Source organism: Hippoglossus hippoglossus, chromosome 14, assembly GCF_009819705.1.
Source record: "Hippoglossus hippoglossus isolate fHipHip1 chromosome 14, fHipHip1.pri, whole genome shotgun sequence".
In the NCBI taxonomy this organism is placed as follows: domain Eukaryota; kingdom Metazoa; phylum Chordata; class Actinopteri; order Pleuronectiformes; family Pleuronectidae; genus Hippoglossus; species Hippoglossus hippoglossus.
Window position 1 is genome coordinate 9,784,505 of NC_047164.1, and position 20,873 is coordinate 9,805,377.

The 20,873-nt window shown below is 41.1% G+C and overlaps 2 protein-coding genes across 11 annotated transcripts in view; one reads left to right on the plus strand and one right to left on the minus strand.

The window, feature by feature from the left end:
• The first annotated feature begins 510 nt into the window (after positions 1 to 510).
• skp1 (S-phase kinase-associated protein 1) lies at positions 511 to 5,928 on the plus strand. Its single transcript, XM_034606597.1, has 6 exons — positions 511 to 682; positions 1,282 to 1,381; positions 1,503 to 1,576; positions 2,325 to 2,468; positions 4,230 to 4,370; positions 5,151 to 5,928. The coding sequence occupies exons 2-6, from the start codon at positions 1,285 to 1,287 to the stop codon at positions 5,184 to 5,186; spliced, it is 492 nt and encodes a 163-aa protein (XP_034462488.1). The 5' UTR covers positions 511 to 682; positions 1,282 to 1,284; the 3' UTR covers positions 5,187 to 5,928.
• A 2,610-nt stretch (positions 5,929 to 8,538) lies between these two features.
• The window catches only part of tcf7 (transcription factor 7), a 61,034-nt gene continuing 48,699 nt past the window's right edge, over positions 8,539 to 20,873 (minus strand). Inside the window, exons 6-13 of one of the 10 annotated variants that reach the window (XM_034606579.1) lie at positions 19,056 to 19,187; positions 17,776 to 17,895; positions 17,297 to 17,459; positions 16,474 to 16,581; positions 15,837 to 15,884; positions 13,238 to 13,286; positions 11,762 to 11,834; positions 8,539 to 9,289 (exon numbers count right to left, since the gene is read on the minus strand). In XM_034606579.1, the coding sequence (XP_034462470.1) occupies positions 8,911 to 9,289; positions 11,762 to 11,834; positions 13,238 to 13,286; positions 15,837 to 15,884; positions 16,474 to 16,581; positions 17,297 to 17,459; positions 17,776 to 17,895; positions 19,056 to 19,187 (1,072 nt within the window). In that variant the 3' untranslated portion in view covers positions 8,539 to 8,910. Of the gene's footprint in view, positions 9,314 to 11,761; positions 11,835 to 13,237; positions 13,287 to 15,836; positions 15,885 to 16,473; positions 16,582 to 17,296; positions 17,460 to 17,775; positions 17,896 to 19,055; positions 19,188 to 20,873 lie in introns of all 10 variants that reach the window. The other 9 variants (XM_034606580.1, XM_034606586.1, XM_034606581.1 and 6 more) reach the window with 9 other exon arrangements.

Consider the following 20,873-nt stretch of genomic DNA (forward strand, 5'->3'; position numbering starts at 1 on the left):
GTAAAATGTTGTGAGTCTCTCTGTGCTGTTTTGTAACACAAAAACACTGAATACATTTATTCAGCCTAGAGAGAATAAATATATATGGAGAGTGTGTCTGGTCCTACCGTTACTAAAAACTGTGTTCGTTTGTGGTATTTCCATCTCCTTTGGTAGAGTTGTAGTAAATAAATTGCTACATGAGCAGTGGCATCTCTGTGCATCGTTGCTATCATAGAGTTACTCACCATTTTATGTAGAATTTAAGGCAAAGATAAAAATGTACATTTTTCCTTTGGTTTATCACAGTTTACTCAGGCCTGTGCCTGACACACACTGTAACTGATATTAGGGATATAGTCTTTGAGTTCTTACCTTTCCGTAGACACCAAGATCATGCATATGAATCTGATAGATGTGGCGCTTTTCTTGCCAGTATATAGATATATACTCATTGAATAAATCACAAACAAGTTTAGTTACTAAACTGTGTGCATCACAGGCAGCAAAGGCAGCTGCCATTGCCAGAGTGGCAACAATTTCTGTTGACACCGGAAGTGCCTCTGCGAGCTACCGCTGCCACGATTTGAGCCTCTCCTGACTGCAGACTGATCCAGAGACTTCCAGCCGCTGCTCGTTACCTCCGCGTCTGTCAGGCCCCGTTGTCCAGTTCCTCCTCCGGATACGACTTTAAACGCTCACGGTAGGTGGCCTCGAACCCTAACGCGTCCCGTTCGCTTGTGTTGACCGACGTTATGTTTTTTTTCACGTTTTATTTGACGATTTGTCGCTGCGAGGCCTCACTGACGCTGCGGTAGCAAGGCGCTAGCGTAAGATGCTACCATTGTGCGTGGTAATGCTAGCAGCCCGGTTAGCTCAACGTTTAAACAACATTAGCGGATTGTTTTGGGTCTTAAAAACACACAAGACGGACGTTTCAGCGTGTAGCGTGTGCATTAGCGATAACAGCGAAGAGTTCGTCGCGAATGATTTTAAAATACAGCTAGCTACATGATTAGCATTAGCCTGTAAATAAGTCTCTAGTTAGCTAGTAGGAAACATTAGCGCGTTTTACATGTATCACTTGTACAGTGAGTTTGCTAATAACAACATCCGCATAGCTAACATTAAAATACATTAACATTTAACCAGTGTATTTCTACTACTGCAGCTACCTAATTCATAATGATACAAACCATTTATCAACAATCGGTATCAGCTAGCCACAGCGTTAGCAATAACCACACGTATAATTGGTGTCATCTGTTAATGTGTGTTTAATGATGTTGTTGTGCTCTGCAGATAATGCCCACAATAAAACTACAGAGCTCTGATGGGGAAATCTTCGAGGTGGATGTGGAGATAGCCAAGCAGTCTGTCACCATCAAGACCATGTTAGAAGGTACAACTTTCTAATCACCTCAAACCTAAAAGTCTGTGGCGTGTTTTACATTCTTTTCATTTGCATCATTTGGTGGATGTAGTGCAGACTGATGTAGGTCATTGTTTTGATTCTCCGATAGATTTGGGGATGGATGATGAAGGAGATGATGACCCAGTTCCTCTCCCCAATGTGAACGCTGCCATCCTGAAGAAGGTACTTGCGCACACACACACACACACACATGAACAAGAGTTGAATTATTGTGTATAAGTTTTTGTTGTTGCTGATTATTACAAAATGGTTTTCATTCTCAGATGTTAAATTCAAATGAAGATACTTCCTCTATGAGCACCATAATTCATTACCCAGTAGTTGTTTGGTTGCTCTTCAGGGTTAGGGTTTAAATCAGATTTGTGTCTTAAATGGAGGAGATGCTGCTTTAAGTACGAACCATCAATAAACACACTTTGAAATTAGTGTATATGTACCTTACCCTCTGTTTCCCATCTGTTAGTCTTTTGTTGTTGTTGTTGAAGCTGCTTTTAGGGACTTTATTATATTATAAATATGATATACAAAATATCAGGAACACAATACTGAACGTTAGATCCTTCTTAAAGGAAGGATTCGTTGTAAGGCTGTTGTATAGAACTCTTTTTCGTTTTAGTTTGATGGACCTAATAAATTTGCAACAGTTTTTTGTTTTCCCTTGCTAAGTTGTAACTGTTAGTAAAACAACTAACAGGATTTGTGAGAGCAGAAGGTTGTGCAGACCTGTTTATTTGTCTCTTCCACATGTGAAATTAGTGTAATAACCGGGTTCTATAGACCTAAAGAATAAAGCAAACTAGTGCAACCAGGAGCAGTTTAGTGTCTATTTGGATGTTTTAAATGCCAAGTGGCAGAATTCCATGCATTTGGTTGCTTAAATTCAAGTTGTGTGTGTGTGTTCTAACTCCAGGTGATTCAGTGGTGCACCCATCACAAAGATGACCCTCCTCCACCCGAGGATGACGAGAACAAGGAGAAGAGGACGGATGACATTCCTGTGTGGGACCAGGAGTTCCTCAAAGTCGACCAAGGCACCTTGTTTGAACTCATCCTGGTAAAAACAGTTTACATTACATTGATATACACCAGTTCCCAAAAGACTGAAATCACCCATAACCACAACCATTACACAACAAATCCCAAACCCAAGTTCTGTGTGGAACACAAAGACAAATCAGAACAACTCTACAATGAATGCAGTAACATTGACAGTTTGTTTTTCAGTTTGTCATTATGACAGAACTGGTAGACTGTGTCCATCCACTTCTATTTGAGTTTGGAGCCTGAACTTTTCAAAAATGTTTCTCCAGAGTGTTTTTAACAGAATGAGTGTAGGTTGCCAAGCAATAATCCAAGACTTACGTGATACGAGTGCAGATCCCATGTTATCCCCTCAATTTATTCTGTGAAGAAGCACCAGGAGTCAGTAACTCATGAAACCACTGATTGTTTTTTTTGATATGTGAACACATTTACTGCGTTACTCTCTTCTGTTTCCATGCCTCTTGTTGTCATCTACTTTAAAATTTGAATGTGTATTTGTTGTGGTCTGTTAAGTAGTTTTCATTTACTACCATGGCAGAGAACTGAGCTTGCATTTTATTAACAATTTAAAAATGACCTTAGCTGGAAGATGACTTGTTTGGCCGTGGTAGAGGCAAGGATTTGAAAATATAGTTTTAAGTCGAAAAACAACGGGGACTAATCTTGGAATTGGAAGATCCACAGAAAGCATTAGAGAACCAGACACAAAATGTGAAAGGTAACCTGAGTGGAGATTGGGAAATAGGTGGTAGAGCTGTGGTCTTCCAGGAAGTGAAACACAAGTCGAAGTGCCTGTCACTTGAGTTGACTTAATCCACCCACACTCACCCCAGGCTGTTTGAATGTGTTTACATGTGTTTACATGTGTTTACATGTGTTTACATGTGTTTACATGTGTTTACATGCACAAAGAGGCGAGAATGTTACAGTTGTTCACCTGCTACTCCTGTGTCACATGAAAATGAAAGTAAGGCCTCGATTAGTGCTGGGGAATTAACCGGAAAATTATCTAAACAGCATTTATAAACTTTAACTGAACCTAATTTTGCTCATTTCGGTTAATACTTTCCCCAATGCGTGCACTCACGAACTGTCAGGTTTCTGCTACGTTCTGTATCACCCTGCTGCATGTCCTAACTCCCTCACTGACCTGCGCTCACATTACACGTTACCAATCAACACCAACACTAATCAGAAGTTATTAGGACATGTAGGCTACAGGACTTTTATTTTGTGTTTGTTTGATTCACTCTAAAGTTTAGGAGACATGTTTAGGAAACACATTGAGAAAAATTCCAACATTTTTTGCACGTACGCAGTTCACACACGAGACATCACGTGACACGCAGACAGAAGAGAAATTCTTCTGGCAGATTATGACTCAGCGCAGTGTGTTTTACATTCATTGTTGCAGAAGAAGCGATGCCTTGTTTATCCATGAACACATAAATATGAATTCAGCAGGCTCTTATAAAGATCAGTTCTGCGTGTGAGTGATTAGAAAGGAGCAGAGTCGCTTGTTGACCGACACTGAGCGATGTGGTAATTGACCGCCCTGTAGGGGTGTGTGTTATAAAATATACTTTCATTAATTGCAATCAAGATAAAAGTTTGAAATAATCGTGATATTGATTTGAAGTCATACACAGATCATCTATTTATTATTACATTAGTAGCTACTTGATACAGCATGTCTTTCTGTGAAGTTAATCCCTGCTGTCGCTGTCGCCGTCACCCTCCTCTTCATCTCGATTTTGTCTTTTCTGTTTAGGCCGCCAACTATTTGGACATTAAAGGTCTGTTAGACGTCACCTGCAAGACGGTGGCCAACATGATTAAAGGCAAAACCCCAGAGGAGATCAGGAAGACTTTCAACATCAAAAACGACTTCACAGAGGAGGAGGAGGCTCAGGTACTTATTCCATTCATCCCCTCTCCGTCAGAATCATAAACAAACGGGTCTTGTATAAAATGCTGGTCAAAAGTTTTACAACACCTAACTGTTTCAAAATGTACATACTCTAATGTCTCAGCACATAAATAACGATAAAGAAGAGATTTATGGATTCTTGATTCAAAATGTAATCATTCAGCAGTCAAACTCACCTGAGTTTCTTTCTACCATGGAGTCTGTAAAACTTGTCCCAACACTGTTGCACAAGTTCCCACAAACATGCTGCACTTTTAGTTTGTTTTGCTTTTCACCTTCTGTGAAAATTCATCCTCAAGTTAAAGTCGCAAGGTTTTTGGCAATTGTCTTTCTGTCAGATGAACTTCTGACCAACCGATTTGTCTTCTTTTACCTACCTTATTCCCACCATTCTGAAATCATTATACAGCACCTCCAGTGTTGTCCTCTGATTGTATCACAGGGTGTAGTGACACAGTTTGTCCAAACACTGCCTTCGTACGGACAGAGTTCCACTTTAGTTCGAAAGGCTTCATTCACTTAGTAGGAAGTAAGACGACCAGTTTCTTAATTCCTGAAAAAGTTCTGTATTCAATGAAACCTACATGATTTCTCGTGACTTATAGTGACTAAACCTTTGATCAAAATCTCCTGATCAGTAGAGTGATTTTATGAGAAAAGAATCACGATGGAATGACAACGTGTTTGACTAAGAGCTTTTACTGTGGACCTGTCTTACAGTTTTTGAAACTCCTCCTCTTGTGTCCCTCCTCTCGTCCTCAGGTACGCAAAGAGAACCAGTGGTGTGAAGAGAAGTAAAGGGGGAAGATCCTGCCAACACTACCACACTGAAAAGGATTGTCTCTGCTAACTGATTGCACTGGCGTTGTTCATACTTGTTAATATTTACATTTAGTATATTTAAAGCCACATGACCCCCCCTTTGCCGCCCCTCGCCCCCGTTCCTCCATTTCTGTATACCAATAGCATGACCATTTTAACTTGCTTGTGTGGTGTTATTAATTTAAGTAAAGACGCTCTTTCTGTTTCCCACACTCTCCTGTTGTGTATTCTCATAAAGTGAACGGTCCTGGGTTCCTGGCTTTGTACCCCTAAAGATTAGACAGCAGCAGTCCTTTCATATTCCTCCTATCATTAATTGCTATGATCGTCTTTTTTACTGGACATGTTTGTTTTCTTTTAGGTTAATTGATTGAATAAAATGGCTTTTTTTGACAATGGAAAGTGAAGGGTGAATATTATTTTTGCCCGGTTAAAGGCATTTGTTCTGTGAAACCATGTTAAAGAGATGATGGGCTGTTTTTAATGGAAATGTAAGGTTTGAGGTAGAAAGGTGTTTTTTTGTTTTGTTTTCTTTCTCTTTTCTCCCTTTTGCATAATGTCCGTTGGACTTGAAGTACTTGTGTGTTGTCACACAGTGTTGGGGTTAATCAGTCCTAATTCATGTTGTATTGAATAGGAAACTGCTCAGATAAGCTCTGATGCTGGCTTTCGGGGTGGTCACAGATATACTGAAGGAGTAAATAAATCATGAAAAGGCTGGCGTCTGTCATCTTTGTGTTGAAGGTACCAGGGGCTGAGGAGCTTCACGTCTCTTGTTACTTTAATAACGACAGACGGGGACAAGATATTCAAAACACTTTTAATACATCAAACAAAAGAAACAAGTAACACACCAGAGGCGTTCGAGGCATAAAAAATACAAAAGACATGTTTGAGGCCTTCCTGCTGGGTCCTCCAGGCTAATTCTAGCACGAAGCTCTCCCTCTGCTGGAGGAAAACGATTTGCTGTACAGAAGCCCAGCCTGCAGTTTGTCCACTGAGCTGAGCTGAGTAAGCTGCAAATTAAAGCCTTTTTAGTCAAAACGTCATCTTGTTACATTAAAGTTTGGAACATGCACAGATGGAGAACACGGAGATGCCTGAACGCTGCTGCAGTAACACGGCCCAAAAGTAAAAATCTGCACAAGAGGACAAACACAAATGTATTGCTTTAAGAAATGTCGGCAACTAAAATATTTTTTGTTCAGTTTGACTTTTTTTCTTTTTCTTACATAAAAACATATAAAAGTTTAATTATAATAAGGAATTCCAACATTTAAAAAACTTTACAACACAATGCAATATAATAGTACCCATTTGGTCTCAGATCAGTTTATGGAGCTGCAAAACGTTCAAAGGACAACAAGAAAACTTTTTTATTTCTTTGAGGGTTTCCCCACCAGCATCAAAATATATGACCTTTAAAAAAATTTATACAAAAATACCCACAAATGAGGAGAAAAACAACAAATGTATGTTGACAAAAGCAAAAGCCTGAAAGTGCCTAAAAGAAATAACGTGAAGAGGGATTTCTCATGAGTCGGATCCTGTTTTATGACCTGATGCTAGTTTTCGTTGTGTCAAAACTGCAGCTGCAATAAAAGTGGATCTGTCCCTGTTCATATCTGAGGTTCTGCTGGTGAGGCCGACGTCTGGCTGGTCTCTCTTCCCCTCCCGTGGAGGTTTGTCCTCTAACTGTGGTGGATGATGCGTAATGAAAGTAACTTGGAGGAAAGCATGCATGTAACAAACTGAGGAGTCTCCTGCAACAAATTTGGTGTTTCTAGGTCTGTGGTTCATTTGATTAAGAGCTCATATGCAAAACATTTTTTAAGATTGTCATGGAGGTCAGGGCTCCGATTCATCTACAAAACAAAAATCTGATTTTTGGAAGATGATTTCTCAGAGGCAGAGCTGCACTCCAGGTAAAAATAATCACGTCACCAGCAGATGGAGCCAGCGAACCTTAAGTTTGAGGCTCAAGATAAATTCAGCCTTCAGCACAGGTCTGCCTCTGTACAACTGGGTCTGTGTGGTCTTTGTACTACAAAGAGTGTCTATTGTTTTTATCCGTGATCACGAATTAAACCTGCTATGGAGCAGGTTAGCTCAGTTCATCGTAAGTTACCATGGTGAAGTGAACTCTTGAGTTATGCCTGACGTTTTCTCGATCATCGCAAATCCTGAATCCTGAATCTGGAATCTCCCTGCTAAACCTTTACTTCCACTGTCAGAAGAGACAGTTTAGCCTCATGGACAATTACTCTTTGAAGGTTTCAAGTGTTCAACTTCCAAATGAATAATTTCCAAATTCATTACCAAGAGGTTGTCGTCATGAAACTACAAAATAAAACTGGGTTAACTTAATTGATGATCACAAAATTCATAGGATGAGCTCTGACTGACGGCTGCTGAAGGATGCTGGGAGTAGAGATGCTGAGGGGGCTGCAGCACTGCCTACTGGCAAGAGCCTGTAACTGCAACTCATAATGTTGACTAAACTCATTTTTTAAAAGTATCATAGAATTAGGCCTAATATATATTTTTTAAATTTTAATTCATTTAACTGGTATTTTCTGTATTGTCCTTTCATGTCCTTTCATGTGGAACGTGACATAGATAGAGCTGATGAACTGAAAGGTTGTCAGTGGTGGTAATACAGGGTTAGACGAAAGAAATCTGATTCGTCAATTGCACTAAAGCCAAGTTTGCTGCCTGATGCAGAGTAAAATGTTCTAAAACTGGTGTAAAATTCATGAGTTTTGTTGCAGCAGTGTATTTAATGTAATGTTATTATAAAGTCATTCTCTCAGCATCCCCAACTCTGACTGACCTCCAGCATCTCTGCAGCTGGTAACAGTTAGAGACACCACAATAAAAGACACCACATAAAAACCTAGTTACGGCTTAAAGATTGGCGCTGATTGGTGTATTTTTCTTTTTGCACATGTGATAAAATAATTTTTTTAGCCTGAATTGGCCTCTTCTAATTATAAATAACTAACACTTTGATTAATAACATGTCCAGGCTGGTAACAGTTTAACTCCTGCAGTAACTTTTCATTGGTTTCGGCCCAACCAGGGTCTCCCGAGACAATTTCTGGGGGTTGTCAGATAATAATACATATTTTAGACTGGGGATTGTTTTTAAATTAAATTGTACCAGTGTTAAGACCTGAATTAGAATGAGAGTGTTTGAGAGAGTTAAAGTCAGACAGGACATCCAGAGTCAGGCCAAAGGAACAAAGTTTGAGAACTACTGGTTTAAACCATACGTTCCATTTCCCAGAGACTTGATGAACCACATATCTGGTCACACGATGTGTGTTATTACATGTTGTTTCCAGTCTTTGAGGCTGACGAGGATTTCCTGAATGCTTGATTAAAGAACTGATCATGCGAAGGAGGCTTTGAGACGGACTAAGCCTTGTTGACCTGTTAATGATGGACTTGGCCTGGAAACGCAGACTTTGGGGGAAACCAGCATTTGAACTGAGACAGGTCTGATCTGTAAATGTGGGACAGTCCCGCAGGACAGATGATGGTGGACCCATCATCCTGTCAACCACAGTCGCTGCTTCTTTAATGATCTGACAAAAAGTATGGATGAATGTGAGGATGAAGGCAGGTGAAGGTGATCTCCGTAGCTGTGACAGAAGCTGAAGTGAGCATGGGTCAGGGATGTGAGCGACTGGAGTGATCACTGAGTCTCTGTTAGCACTTTGAGAGAAAGTCCTGCGGCCTTGGCGGCGGACAGCGCCGTCGTGGAGCCGTGCATCTGCTTGCCGGACAGTTCCAGGTGTGTGTGTTTGGCTGCAGGCTGACGGGGGCTGCCGTGCTTGCCGGCCGCCTGCTCCGGGGGCAAGAGTGAGTGCGTGTGCGGAGACAAGGGGAGGCGCGTTGACGGGGAAGCGGGCGTTGGGGAGCAGCCCAGGGAGGCGGGGGGCTGACGCTGGTGCTGGTAGAGCAGGTGTCGGGAGGGGGAGGAGGAGCGGGGAGAGTCTATGGCACTTAAATCTGAAGAAGTTGGGCTGGGGCAGCCTCCTCCTTGAAGGTAGCGAATGCACTTCTTTTTCCTCCTAGGAACAGTCAGAGAGAGTTATCTGTGAATAAAGTGTGGATGGTAAACGTCAGCAGGCGTCAGTGGAGATGCTTCACTCACCATGAGGTCAATGAACAGGGAGACAAACTGCATGATCACAACGAACAACACAAGTATTAGTGTTGGTGCAAATACAGAGAAGTATTAGGGTCAAGAGTGAGGAAAAAAATGAGAAAGGGGGGATTCATTTTTCCATTTTGCATTTCAAAAATAAAGTCGACATTTCTAGAATAGATTTGAATTTCTTGATTTAAGTGGAACTTTTAAGAACACATCAAATCTCTACCTCTACAAAATGTTTCATCTGCATCACTTAAAAAAAAGGATATTCTTCCTCCTTCAGCACATAAACACAGTGTGGTAATCAGTAGTAGGACTTTGAAGAGATTGTGCCAAACATTGTTATGAAGGAGAAACCTCACAACTTGGAAATATGAAATACTGGCAGCTCGCAGTCATTTAGTTTCACTTTATTCTCAACACTTTCACGTCACTCTTGTCATTACGACCTTATTTTCTAAATACACAAATTTGCTTATTCAATTCCATTTACTTGAATTGAAGTTTGACTTTATACTTGATGTTTCAGGTTTATTCTCAAAATGCAAACAGGAAAAACAAATCTTCCTCTTGTCATCTTTTTTCTTATGCCTGACCCTCATACTCGTCTGTAATATATGGAAGTCTATGAATGAAATTTTCCAAAATACCATAAATGCATTTTTTAAAATGTAATACATTTTAAACATAGCTAAACAAGAACCCAGTCGGCTGCCATGCTAAATCAGAGCACTTATAAGTTACTTTCTGTTATATCTATATATATCTATATATATATGACACTATTCTTTGACATTTTTTTGTTGATTAATACAAATATATCTGTATATTGATACAGATTTTGTTAATTGAGAGGAACTCAACTGTTTAATTACTACAGCAAATACATTGTTCAAGTGTTTCATCTTTATTCAGTGCTTTTAATATTAAATAATTAACTGCTTAAAATCACCGATCTCATGGAGTTGACACAGTGACCTTAAACAATGTAAGCGCCACAAAATAATATTTTTCACATGTTCCCTCTCGTCCATATTGCATCTGTGTGATATGCAAACAGCAGTGACGTGCTGTGCTCGGTGAGGTGTGACACTGAGCTTCATCAAAGCAGCGAACAGGATCCCATGATCATTACCAGAATATGATATGAGTCACCAGGTTAAACCGCGAGGAGAGGCGCTGCATGGGCCGTATTTAGAGTGAGACACGGAGGGAGAGAGGGTGCAGCAGAAAGTGATTTCTAAATGTTAGAGTTCACCATCAAACGGCGCCTGTTACCACATCGCATGAATGGAGAAAGTTGAAAGCAGATGGGCATGAGAACGATGTCAAAATGCAAAGCTGCAGGGAGCGTGTGTATGTGTGTGTGTGTGCGCCGAGCTGTGGTGATAAGGATTTGCTCTAACCACATTCACCCCCCTTTGTTCTCTCAAAACGAAACACACACATATGAATGCACACTCACACACACACACACATTTCCATGACGTGATGGTGGGGAAGACGATGGGGTTGCTACAGTGCTGTTGTGGTAAAAAAGGCTTTTTTTTCTACAGAACCACACAAATTCCTGAATCCTGCAGAGAAGCTGTCGCCTGCTGTCTACTGTAAATCCTGTATGGCACATGATGAGAACAAATAAATAAAGGACAAATAGATCCATCCATCCATCCATCCATCCATCCATCCATCCATCCATCCATCCATCCATCCTGCTGTGACTAAAACTGAGCAGTCCGACGCGGTTCCAAACTTTTCACTTCATACGATTTGTATTGTCGTGGGACCATGTTTCTGCTTTAATACAGAGAGAGGGAACAGAGCTAGTTGCAATTTTGAGAAAAGGTCAGGACATAATCAAATAATAATATTCCTGCTGTAAAGGTTTTAGTAACAATTACTAACAACAGACCAACATGGTTCCTGGCCTTATCTAATTTATTCAATTAAGCATTATTAGCTATCGAGTTAGAGCTTTAGCTGCTGTAACTTAGGGTTAAAATATTTTGAAAGTTTTCTCACACGTTGCAAATTGCACACTACAGGATGCAACTCAACAAGTTTTATGCTCCATGATCGTTATGACTTTGTGTCAAGTGGTTCTAAACTTGGCCTGGTTTTGTGTTGATTACAGCTGACATGTACTTTTTGTGTTTTTTGATCTGTATCATTCCTACTAAATACTTAACTCACAATAAATCTGTTTGTGAATTTATCACTGTTTCCAGAGCATTTGTGAAATGTTTGAATAACTAAGACGGCATCGGGCCGGAATGATGCACTGATGAAGATGAAAAGAAAGATAGAAGGAGAGATGCGGAGTTAGTTTGACGGCCACAGTGCGATGCTGTGAAATGGGGGGGTGGGCGAGGATGTTTGTGGTACACACCTGCAGGGACCGCACCAGTCCATTTGTTGGTTGAGGCCGAAGCGAGCCCGGCATTTCTTAGGGGAGCCCGGGTCTGAGCACAACACACAGCATGCACAAAACAAGAAGAGTGGACAGGAGCAGAGGAAGAAGAAGGTTAGAGCAGGAGGAGGAAAAGAAAGAGACAGGAGAGCTGGTCAGGACAGAGGAAGGCACTGAGCGTCAGTGTGTTCAGAGAGAGCCTTCAAGTTTAACTGTTAGTAACTGTTACAGCAAAACATCAACAACCACCAGAATAACAACCCGACACAGGCGTCATCACTGAGACGGGCAGAGAGAAACAGACGGACTCAGAGAGGGCAGCCATGCTGTGACGCTCTGTTAGTACAGGATCTCATGAGATATTCAGTCATCAACTACTTTATCTCTAGAGGTCACAACCCCTGAAATACAGAAATACATATTCATATCTTTCAGTCTTCGGTTGTAAATCTGTGTTTTCTGCATTTGTTTAGGCTGCTGCATATACACGTTCACATTTTTTCTTTATCAGAGCACAGTGTGAGTTAGAGCTCTCACATCACGCTTCATCATCAGTGGCCCGTTCATCAGCTGATTGGCTACCGGCCGACTACTAACAATGACCAACATCTACATTTTTCTACCAAGCTCTTACTTGAAACCCCGGCGTCATTCCTCATGCCAATTAAGATATGGATCATTTCCCCTGCAGCCGAGGTTATGTTTTGGCTGTTTGTTTATCTGCAGGATTACGTGAGGGATGGGACATGACTGAAGGAAGAACCAGTTAAATCTTGTTGCGGATCTGGATCAGGGGGCAGATCCAGAAAGATTTCTTTTACTTTCTTTAAACATTGTGAGAAAGGGCGTTTTTCAACATTTTGTTTGTGTAAATGGTAAAAAATCTGGATCTAGTGAATTTACATGTGGTTTCATAAGGGGACTGTTGGGCCTTGGTTGACGTAAGAACTCTACTGAGTGCCATTCTAGTTTTTTCTGGAACTTTCTCACTTTGGATGCTTCCTGCTGAGGCTGCACTGTTAGCAAGAACACTCATGCACAGCACATGAATGTGGAAGAATTCAATAAGTGTGTCTTCATCACCTCATAATATGTGTGTGATCATTTATGATTGATTTAATATGGCGAACGATAAACGGTCGAAAAAACTGCTGTGACGTCCGACTTACATTTCAAACTTAAACCAGCGGAGGATGAACCTTCGTGCACTGGTGATTAAAAATGTCTGTAATTCAGGTTACATGGAAAGCAGAGTGGGTGGGTGGTTTGACGTTAGAGACACATCCTGCCCCAAAGACTCCGAGAACATTCATCTGCAGCAGAGCGCCAACGCACGTTCAACCTGAACTGAATTCTCCATAATGCTGCAGAGTTGACACTAGCTATTTAGTTTTCTATATGGAGTCATGGTATCTGACAGGAGAAAGATGAGATGTTTCGGTACTGGGTGTTTACCTGTGTTGGTGTCCTGCTGCTTCTCCCTTTTTCTCCTCTTCTTCTTGCCCTATTGGAAAAAAGAAAAAAAGAAGATTCTACATGAATTTCCACATTGAAATGACTGATTTTTTTTAATAAATTCACCGTCAGGACAGGAATTATTAACAGATTTGGCTGATGAATCCAGTTCCTCTGTTAGATAAGTTCTCAGCCAGTTCTTTGTAAATGGTGGGTTTGTGCAGCTGTTCTCTCCTTTCCTATGAATTGATTTTTCTGGTTTGAACTAGTAATATATTTTTATATAGCTGTAGGTGTTTTTATACTACTCTAAATGTGAAATCTCCCTTTCAGCATGATGCTCAAAATGTCCTAAACAAAAATCTGCACTGCATAAAAAGCTGAGGTTTCTTATGCAACATGTAAATGTACAAGATAAGAGTAGAAAACAAGCAACCAAAAAGCCAGACAGATGAAGACAAACAAACTAAATGAAATACTTTGAATTAATAATGCAATTGTCAACACAATTCATGCAATAACCTGTGATTCGAGTCATTAAAAGTTTTAAACTGTTTCTGCAACAACCCAAAAATCATTGTTTTCAGATTTGATTGTGCTGCTGTAACTGTTGTGATAAACATCATCGTTCGCACAGAGCCAGAGACGGTGAAGCGAGGCCTCGTGTTTGGGTGAGATGAAGGATGTGGGTACATGAAATCTGCTGCCTCTGCGTCAGTGTCTGCCCTCCTCATCGTTGTGTCTATGTGGTTACAACAACTCCTCCTGCATCTGTACCTTTGTGTCTGTGGGCGTATGTGTATGTGTGTGTGTGTGTGTGCCACTCTGTGTGTGCATATATACTATATGTGGGTTTTCGTAGAGTTGGAGGAGAGACTCTCCACAGCTGCGGGATGGTGTGTGGAACTTTGTTTCCTGTTTTGCTCTTGGGTCCAGCGATTGCTCTGTTTTTTTAAGCTCAGAGATGTTGAGTGAGGTGGTTTTATCAAATACAACTGAGAATATTTTAAGTACAAACTATAGAGGGTATGAATAATTCTATTTATGTGATCATCACACAGCATGTGCATATGTTCCTGGCAGATTTTGCTGTTCTGTGCAACGTGAAATGTTTTTGCTCTTTTTGTGTTCGTGGTGGCACAAAAAGTTCACTTTGGCTGCTGCTGAACCATTGCATCGTTTTCATTGTCATCAGAAGAAAAACATCAAACATGCAGAATAAAGTTTCCCAATGCCCCTCGAGTTAAGTACAGAATAAGCAAACACTTCCCAGTAAGTCACCAATGTTGTTTAGATATTCAACATTTGCCATTTTGAACAAAGCAAACAGACTCCACAGGGTTATTGCTGTGCTCAAAGCTCCATGCATGCAGCAGCAGATCCTCCACCAATAATCACTTTATAATAGTGATAATATACTAAATATACTTAACTAAAGATCTGGTTTATAACAGTTTATAAACCACAGTGTTTTTGAAGCGTGGCCTCAGAATTAACTCTACACAGACAGGGTCAGAGCTTTTATTTTGAAATTTATGCTCAAACGCCAAATGCCATTGTGCTGCTCTCTGAGCTATGGGATAAACATTTGATGAAGAAAAAATATAAATATATAAAATAATGAAGAATGTTCAGACCTGGTATTAACATTTGTCCTGAGAGATTCCGATCACTAGGGGTCAGCGCTAAGTTCATCTACTGGCTTTTTAAATGCATCCTGAACGTTAGCTGAGTCAATGTGGCTCAGGATGCGACTCAGAGAATGAGGTCTGAGGGATCGGATCTCAAGGCACATTGAGGATATATCTGGGTGCGTTCAGACCTGCGCTGACCACTTGTGATCGAATCAGGATGGATGTTGATACCAGGTCTGAACTGAGAGCCAGCATCCATGTTTGTTCACAGCCCAAGCAGAGTGTAAGTGCAGCTTGTGTGCCATGCCTGACTATGTAGAGCTCAGCTACAGAGAAACAAGTGCAGCAGAGAAAAGCGTAAACAGGTTTCCACCTCAGATATTGAATGTGACTAAGAAACAGCCTGTGTTAGCATCAAAGCTTATTATTCACCTGATTATGACACATTCACTTCATCACTTTCTAACGTTTTTATTGCAAGGTTTAAACCTGAAATTGTTAGAAAAACAAATGACAACTGAGTCACGACTGAGTGCTGTGACAAAAGGTAGTGTGACATTGTTTAGCTATAACTGATCAAATTAAAGGTGCTGCCTTTTAAAAGCCCACATTAATGAAAATGAATGAAAAACCACAGCAGCGAGGCAGTGAGGCCAGCCATGCGGCCCTGTTCTCTGTTAGTTGAGCAAAACGGGTTGATTTATACCTCTGTGTGATTCAGCGATCAACAGATAAACCCTTTAGTAATCATAACCAGCGTGCACGTGTCCCTAACTAACCAAATCACACTACATTGTAGCAGCTGATTTGTTGTGTGTCAAGCTAATGTGTGAGTGTGAGTCACTGTGACTTTTGGAAGGTGCATGCAATCTTTGCACAGGAGTACCCACAACCCCTTATCATGCAGCCCTTCATTTCTTTTTTCCACCACAGAGGCATAAATCCACCATAAGATGTGTCCCTACCCAATCAGCTTTACTCTTTTCCCCTGCGACCCCGCTAAGGCCCGCCTCCTGCAAGAGTTCAACAGCAAACTGACAAATGAGAGGCACACAGCAGCCCAGACACAGCACATCCCCCAAAAACATCACACTACAATGCATGCACCACACAGATTGATTTGTATTCTCTGAGAGTTGCTTAATTAATCCATGTGATAAAGGTGCGTTGTTATGTTTAATGAAATTATGAAAGTTGCTGAGGCAGTATGCGATAGGTGAAGTTATTATTTTAACTCTAAGGTAAGAACAACAAACCAGAGAAAAAAGAAATTAAGTATTTCTTGGTGTTTGTTTCATTAAATGTTTTTAAATGTTTTAAATTTCCTCAAATTCAGGTTTCTGCTTCTGTGAATTACTCAGCGTTGTAACTACAGGAACCAAATTACTCTAGACATGGATCCCATGACAACTTAAGTATAAAATTCATGACTTTTCCACATTTTTCACAACAAAGTCTGAGTGCCCCCTTAACCTAAAACTTTTACATCTTCCTGTTTTTTTTTAAGTGAAAGCCATGACACTGACGTAGTTTTAACAGTAAATGGAAAGATTCAATGAGGAAGAGGAGAAAAGTTGAGGAGGAAGAAGAGGGAGTCCTTACGTAGTTGTCTCTGGCGGACCAGGTCGGGTAGAGCTGCATGTGGAGTTGTCTCTCCTTCCTCGCCAACTCATAGTACTTTGCTTGTTCCTCTCGGGTCAGTGCGTGCCACTGTGCCACACACACACAAGCAAACACACACACACACACACACACACACATACACACACACGCAGACACACACAGACACACACACAGACACACACACTTAGTATTAACGTCTAATAATCTTTATCTACACAGTCAACTAAACTGCACAGTCTCTGGTTGGTTTGATGGATTAACCTTAATAAATTATTAAAAAGTGATCACACTAAATGAAGTCTAAAAGATATATCAGATAAACTACTAATAGTACAGCAAAAATATTCCCCAAAAAAGATATAAGATATAAAACAATACAAGTCAGTTGAAAACCAGTTTTTAAAAAGTGTTTTTAGCTGAACTTTTACAATAAATTCAGAAGTAGCGACAACGATCGCGAACAGGAACTCATTCCACAGTTTAGGTGCCATGACAGTCGCCCTTGGTTGCACATCTAGATTAAAGAACAGCGAGCCGAGGCTTTTTCTGCAGATCTACAGTAGGTGTAAGATACAATGTGATCTGCATCTAAACTGAAACAAATGCTATCACACACATTAGTCTTCAGGTTCCCAGTCCCACCAAGTCTGGTTTGTATAATCACAGTAGCAGCAGAATGTGAGAGAAACTGAATTCACATAACCACAGTCCTCTTATGTTCTTCATGTGTGAAATTACAGACTGACCTGGAAACAGGATTTGTGTGTGTGTGTGTGTGCGCGCGTGCATGTGCTTTGCTCACCCTCCGCCCCAGAATCTGGTTGATGGCGGCGCTCTCCTTTAACGTGCACTCAGCGATGACCTTTGCCCTCATCTCCTTCATGTAGAGCATGAAGGCGTTCAGCGGTTTCTTGATGACCGGCTTCTTGGGCTCCTTCTCCCGCTTGGGCTCCATGTGCTGCTTCCTGAAAGGGGGAGAGAAAGATAGAGGGGGAGAGAAAGGAAGAGGGGGAGAGGGAGTGAGAATGGATGAATTCATTAATGAGCAAAGATGGGAAAGATGTTTGTGTCTTTGAATATTTTCTTCTGTGTAAACATCATCAACTAGATCTGGAACATATGAGTATAAGGGGCATGAATAAAGGAATATTTTGAGAAAAGAGATGGTTCAGGAATGAATAATATTAAATTGAATGATTGAATCAGGCTGATTGGAAACATTGTTGAGAGGGAGGAGTGGAAAGAAATGGACCTAAAACAATGAACCCAGACGATACTTACACATACATGCCCCTGTCATACTGGTCGTGCTCCTGTTTGCCTGAAGGGGGCACTATGGCTGGGTGGGGGATTCCTGTTGGATGCATGCCTGAATGGCCCAGCATCAGAGAGTGAGGGAACCTGGTAGAGGTAAAAAAAAACAGGAGAGAAAGATAGAGGAAGACAGAGACAAATAAAAATGGGTCAGTCGAGAGAACTGTTGTCGGGGGGGAGCAGAGGGGACGGAAGCAAGAGCGAGAGTTGTGCGAAGCAAAAAAAGAGCCGGAAAAGCTTCTTGGTTGATCATGAAAGTGATTTTATTTCCACCTGGTGTGTGAGGAAGGATTTCTAGCTTTGCTGTTGAACTGTTCTTTTATGGGTCGAACATTAAAGAGGATTCTATATCCTCTTTATTATATATATTACAGGCTGATCACCACAACTACAACAGACTGATGTTTTACAGCTCATGTTTGCACATAAACTGCACTTCATTCAATACATTTATTGAGTTGTGACATACGCATTTGTAACCCCTAGAGGGCGTCCTAGCCTCACTGACTGAGACCAGGAAAGCAGACGCTCACATTTCGTTTAGTAAAGTCTGAATTCAGTCCGTGTTCTCATTTACATCTTAGTTGTCAATAAGTATTTCACCTTCCAAGGAAAGAACCAACGATTCATTTAGACTAAAAGATACAAATTTGGGGGATTTTACATCAAGATGTTTGTTCCTAAAGTTTCCGAAAACATACCACTAGACGTTTTATGAGTTTGTTTCAGCACCTTTAAATGCTGTGGAAATAAGATGTGAAGCAGCAACAAGCATCAGCTGCAGGCAGCTTGTGGCAGTCGAGTGAGCGTTTAATAACTAAAAAGTATGAACCTGAATGGAGATCAGACACACACAAGACATTTTATGCATGAAGAGCAGATTTGTTTGTTGTTGTAATTAACCAGATTCTCGGTTTGGATGCATACATTTTAATTGGCTTTTAAGTTTTTGTTATTGTCCATCTAGCTTATATAGATATAAGGCAGCGTTAGCAAGGAAAGAGGTCCTGATGGGGGTGGAAGAGTGTGTGTTTCTATGTGTTTCTGTGTGTGTGCACATCAGCTTGGTGTATACTGCAGAAGCGATCAGCTCGGCTTGTTCTGGCGAAACACTGAACTTTGAAAGAACTTTGAAAGCTGACACAGAAGCTGAACACCAGTTTGCCTTGGTGAAGGGAAAACTGCTGCTCAGGCAGTTTTTTAATGTGCTGTAAACAGGAGTAGATGCTGCGGAGAGCTATTTGTACTTTTTCTCTCTCGGCTCAGGTCCGACCAGCCGGCTACGGTACCTGGAGTAGGAGGAGGCGCCGGGGAGGTTGGAGGAGTAGGGTTGCCTGAATCCACAGGGGGTCAGGGCAGGATAGACTGGCTGGCTCTGCCTGCCACATCACAGCAGAGGGGAGAGATGGCAACAGTTTGCGCCTTTTAGCTTTTCAAGAAAAAGTCTGTAGCTCCCTTTAGGGATGTTTAACCCTTTTGGATCAGTTATATAAAAGAATAATATTCATTTAAACTAAATTTCATCGTATTAATTTTGAATGCACTTTAAAATTTTCTCCAGTTACAAGGCTGAAATGAGCAATTTTCTTACATTTTGGTCTTTAAATTTATGATTAGTTTCTCATTATTAATAATCAATAAAATCCTGTTTCTCAAGAGAGGCCTCTGCACATTACTTATCTTTATGTTTTAACAAGATGCATTTATCTTTCACTCTGCTGCATTTTTATTTGCGAATAAATACATAAACCTCAGAAGTAAATTAGCTGATTCTTCCATAAAGTGATTCCTCTAATGTTTATTTGATTTTTTTTGCCACTTCTGTGCTGCTGTGACGCTCGCTGATCCCTCATGGAGACCAGGGATCAGCTCTGTTGACAGCTGTGTGTCAATACTGTGAACACACACACACACACACTCACACCCCACGGGGGGTCGAGGGTGGAGATTGGATGTAAGTAAAGAGCCTTTGATATGTAGAAAACCACACTTCTACCTCCTGAGAGTCAATACAACCATCCCCCTCTCCTTCCTTATGTTTCAATGAATGCACACACATGCAGCCCGATCTACATCTAGTATCTAAACCTATCTCCTCTATCTACATCTTGTTCTTAACCGTATCCTGTCTTTAACCCCAGGAGGCAGACGTAGAGTAAAGCCCAGCATCAGAGGCCCTTGGCCGGGAAGAGATCCAGAAAACACAGGGATCAGCTGTCGGAGGTTCACTCCTGCTGTAATCCTGTTTTCACAGAGGTCACACAGCAACACAGGTCAAGTGTTGTTCAGATAAAGAAACAGTTCAACCAGAGCAGCCTTTCTTCTCAGCAGGAAGCTGCACACACACGTCAGATCTCAGCATCCAGAAATCAATCAGTCAATCAGAGTGATGTATTACTGTTCAATAGCCAACAGAGATCCCTGTGTGGCAGACTGGTCTGAGTTTCTGGTGACGCCATTCTCAAACAGAGCAATGCTTCCCAAGTGAAAGGCATGGCTGCACAGAGGAATGCTGGGAATGTAATGAAAAGTGGAGGAAACTGTTGCGGTGGTCAGCGCCTCATGCATTCTCTTTGTCCCTGAGTTCACTCACAGGTAAAAGCAAACGGCTTCCGAAATCAAGCGTTTACAGTCAAGGCCTTCCCAATCTGAAGAAGCCTGGCTGCTCTCTTGTTCTTCAGGTTTATTCAAAGGACAAATAAGAACAAGTTTACTACTCTCGAGTACAACAGTGATCATAAAGTGTTTTAGATGGATTTGGGCTTTACTTTACTCGAGGACAGCACTTCAACTCAATCTTTCTCAAATGACATTTTAGGCTCACCCAGTCTTGAACCTCCCTTGTGCAATTTCAGCCACTCGACGGCGGATGAGGGAGACGTAAGCAAAACGAGATAATTCAGCAAACAAAGGCTGAGAAATTGTGTTCTTTAAGTCTCTTATTACTACATGAGTCAGCGTGGTTTAAAACTGCAGCTTTAACTGTACCAGTTACCAACTCATCAGAACTCATCCGTCAGTCCAATCATTTCTGAAATCACTACCAAAATAAAATGGGAGAAACA

Bases quoted from the DNA above. Each gene is read 5' to 3' on its own strand.
- skp1 (XM_034606597.1), top strand. From the start codon at position 1,285: ATGCCCACAATAAAACTACAGAGCTCTGATGGGGAAATCTTCGAGGTG. The intron at 1,382-1,502 runs GTACAACTTTCT...ATTCTCCGATAG, and splicing joins CATCAAGACCATGTTAGAAG to ATTTGGGGATGGATGATGAA. The intron at 2,469-4,229 runs GTAAAAACAGTT...TTTTCTGTTTAG, and splicing joins CCTTGTTTGAACTCATCCTG to GCCGCCAACTATTTGGACAT.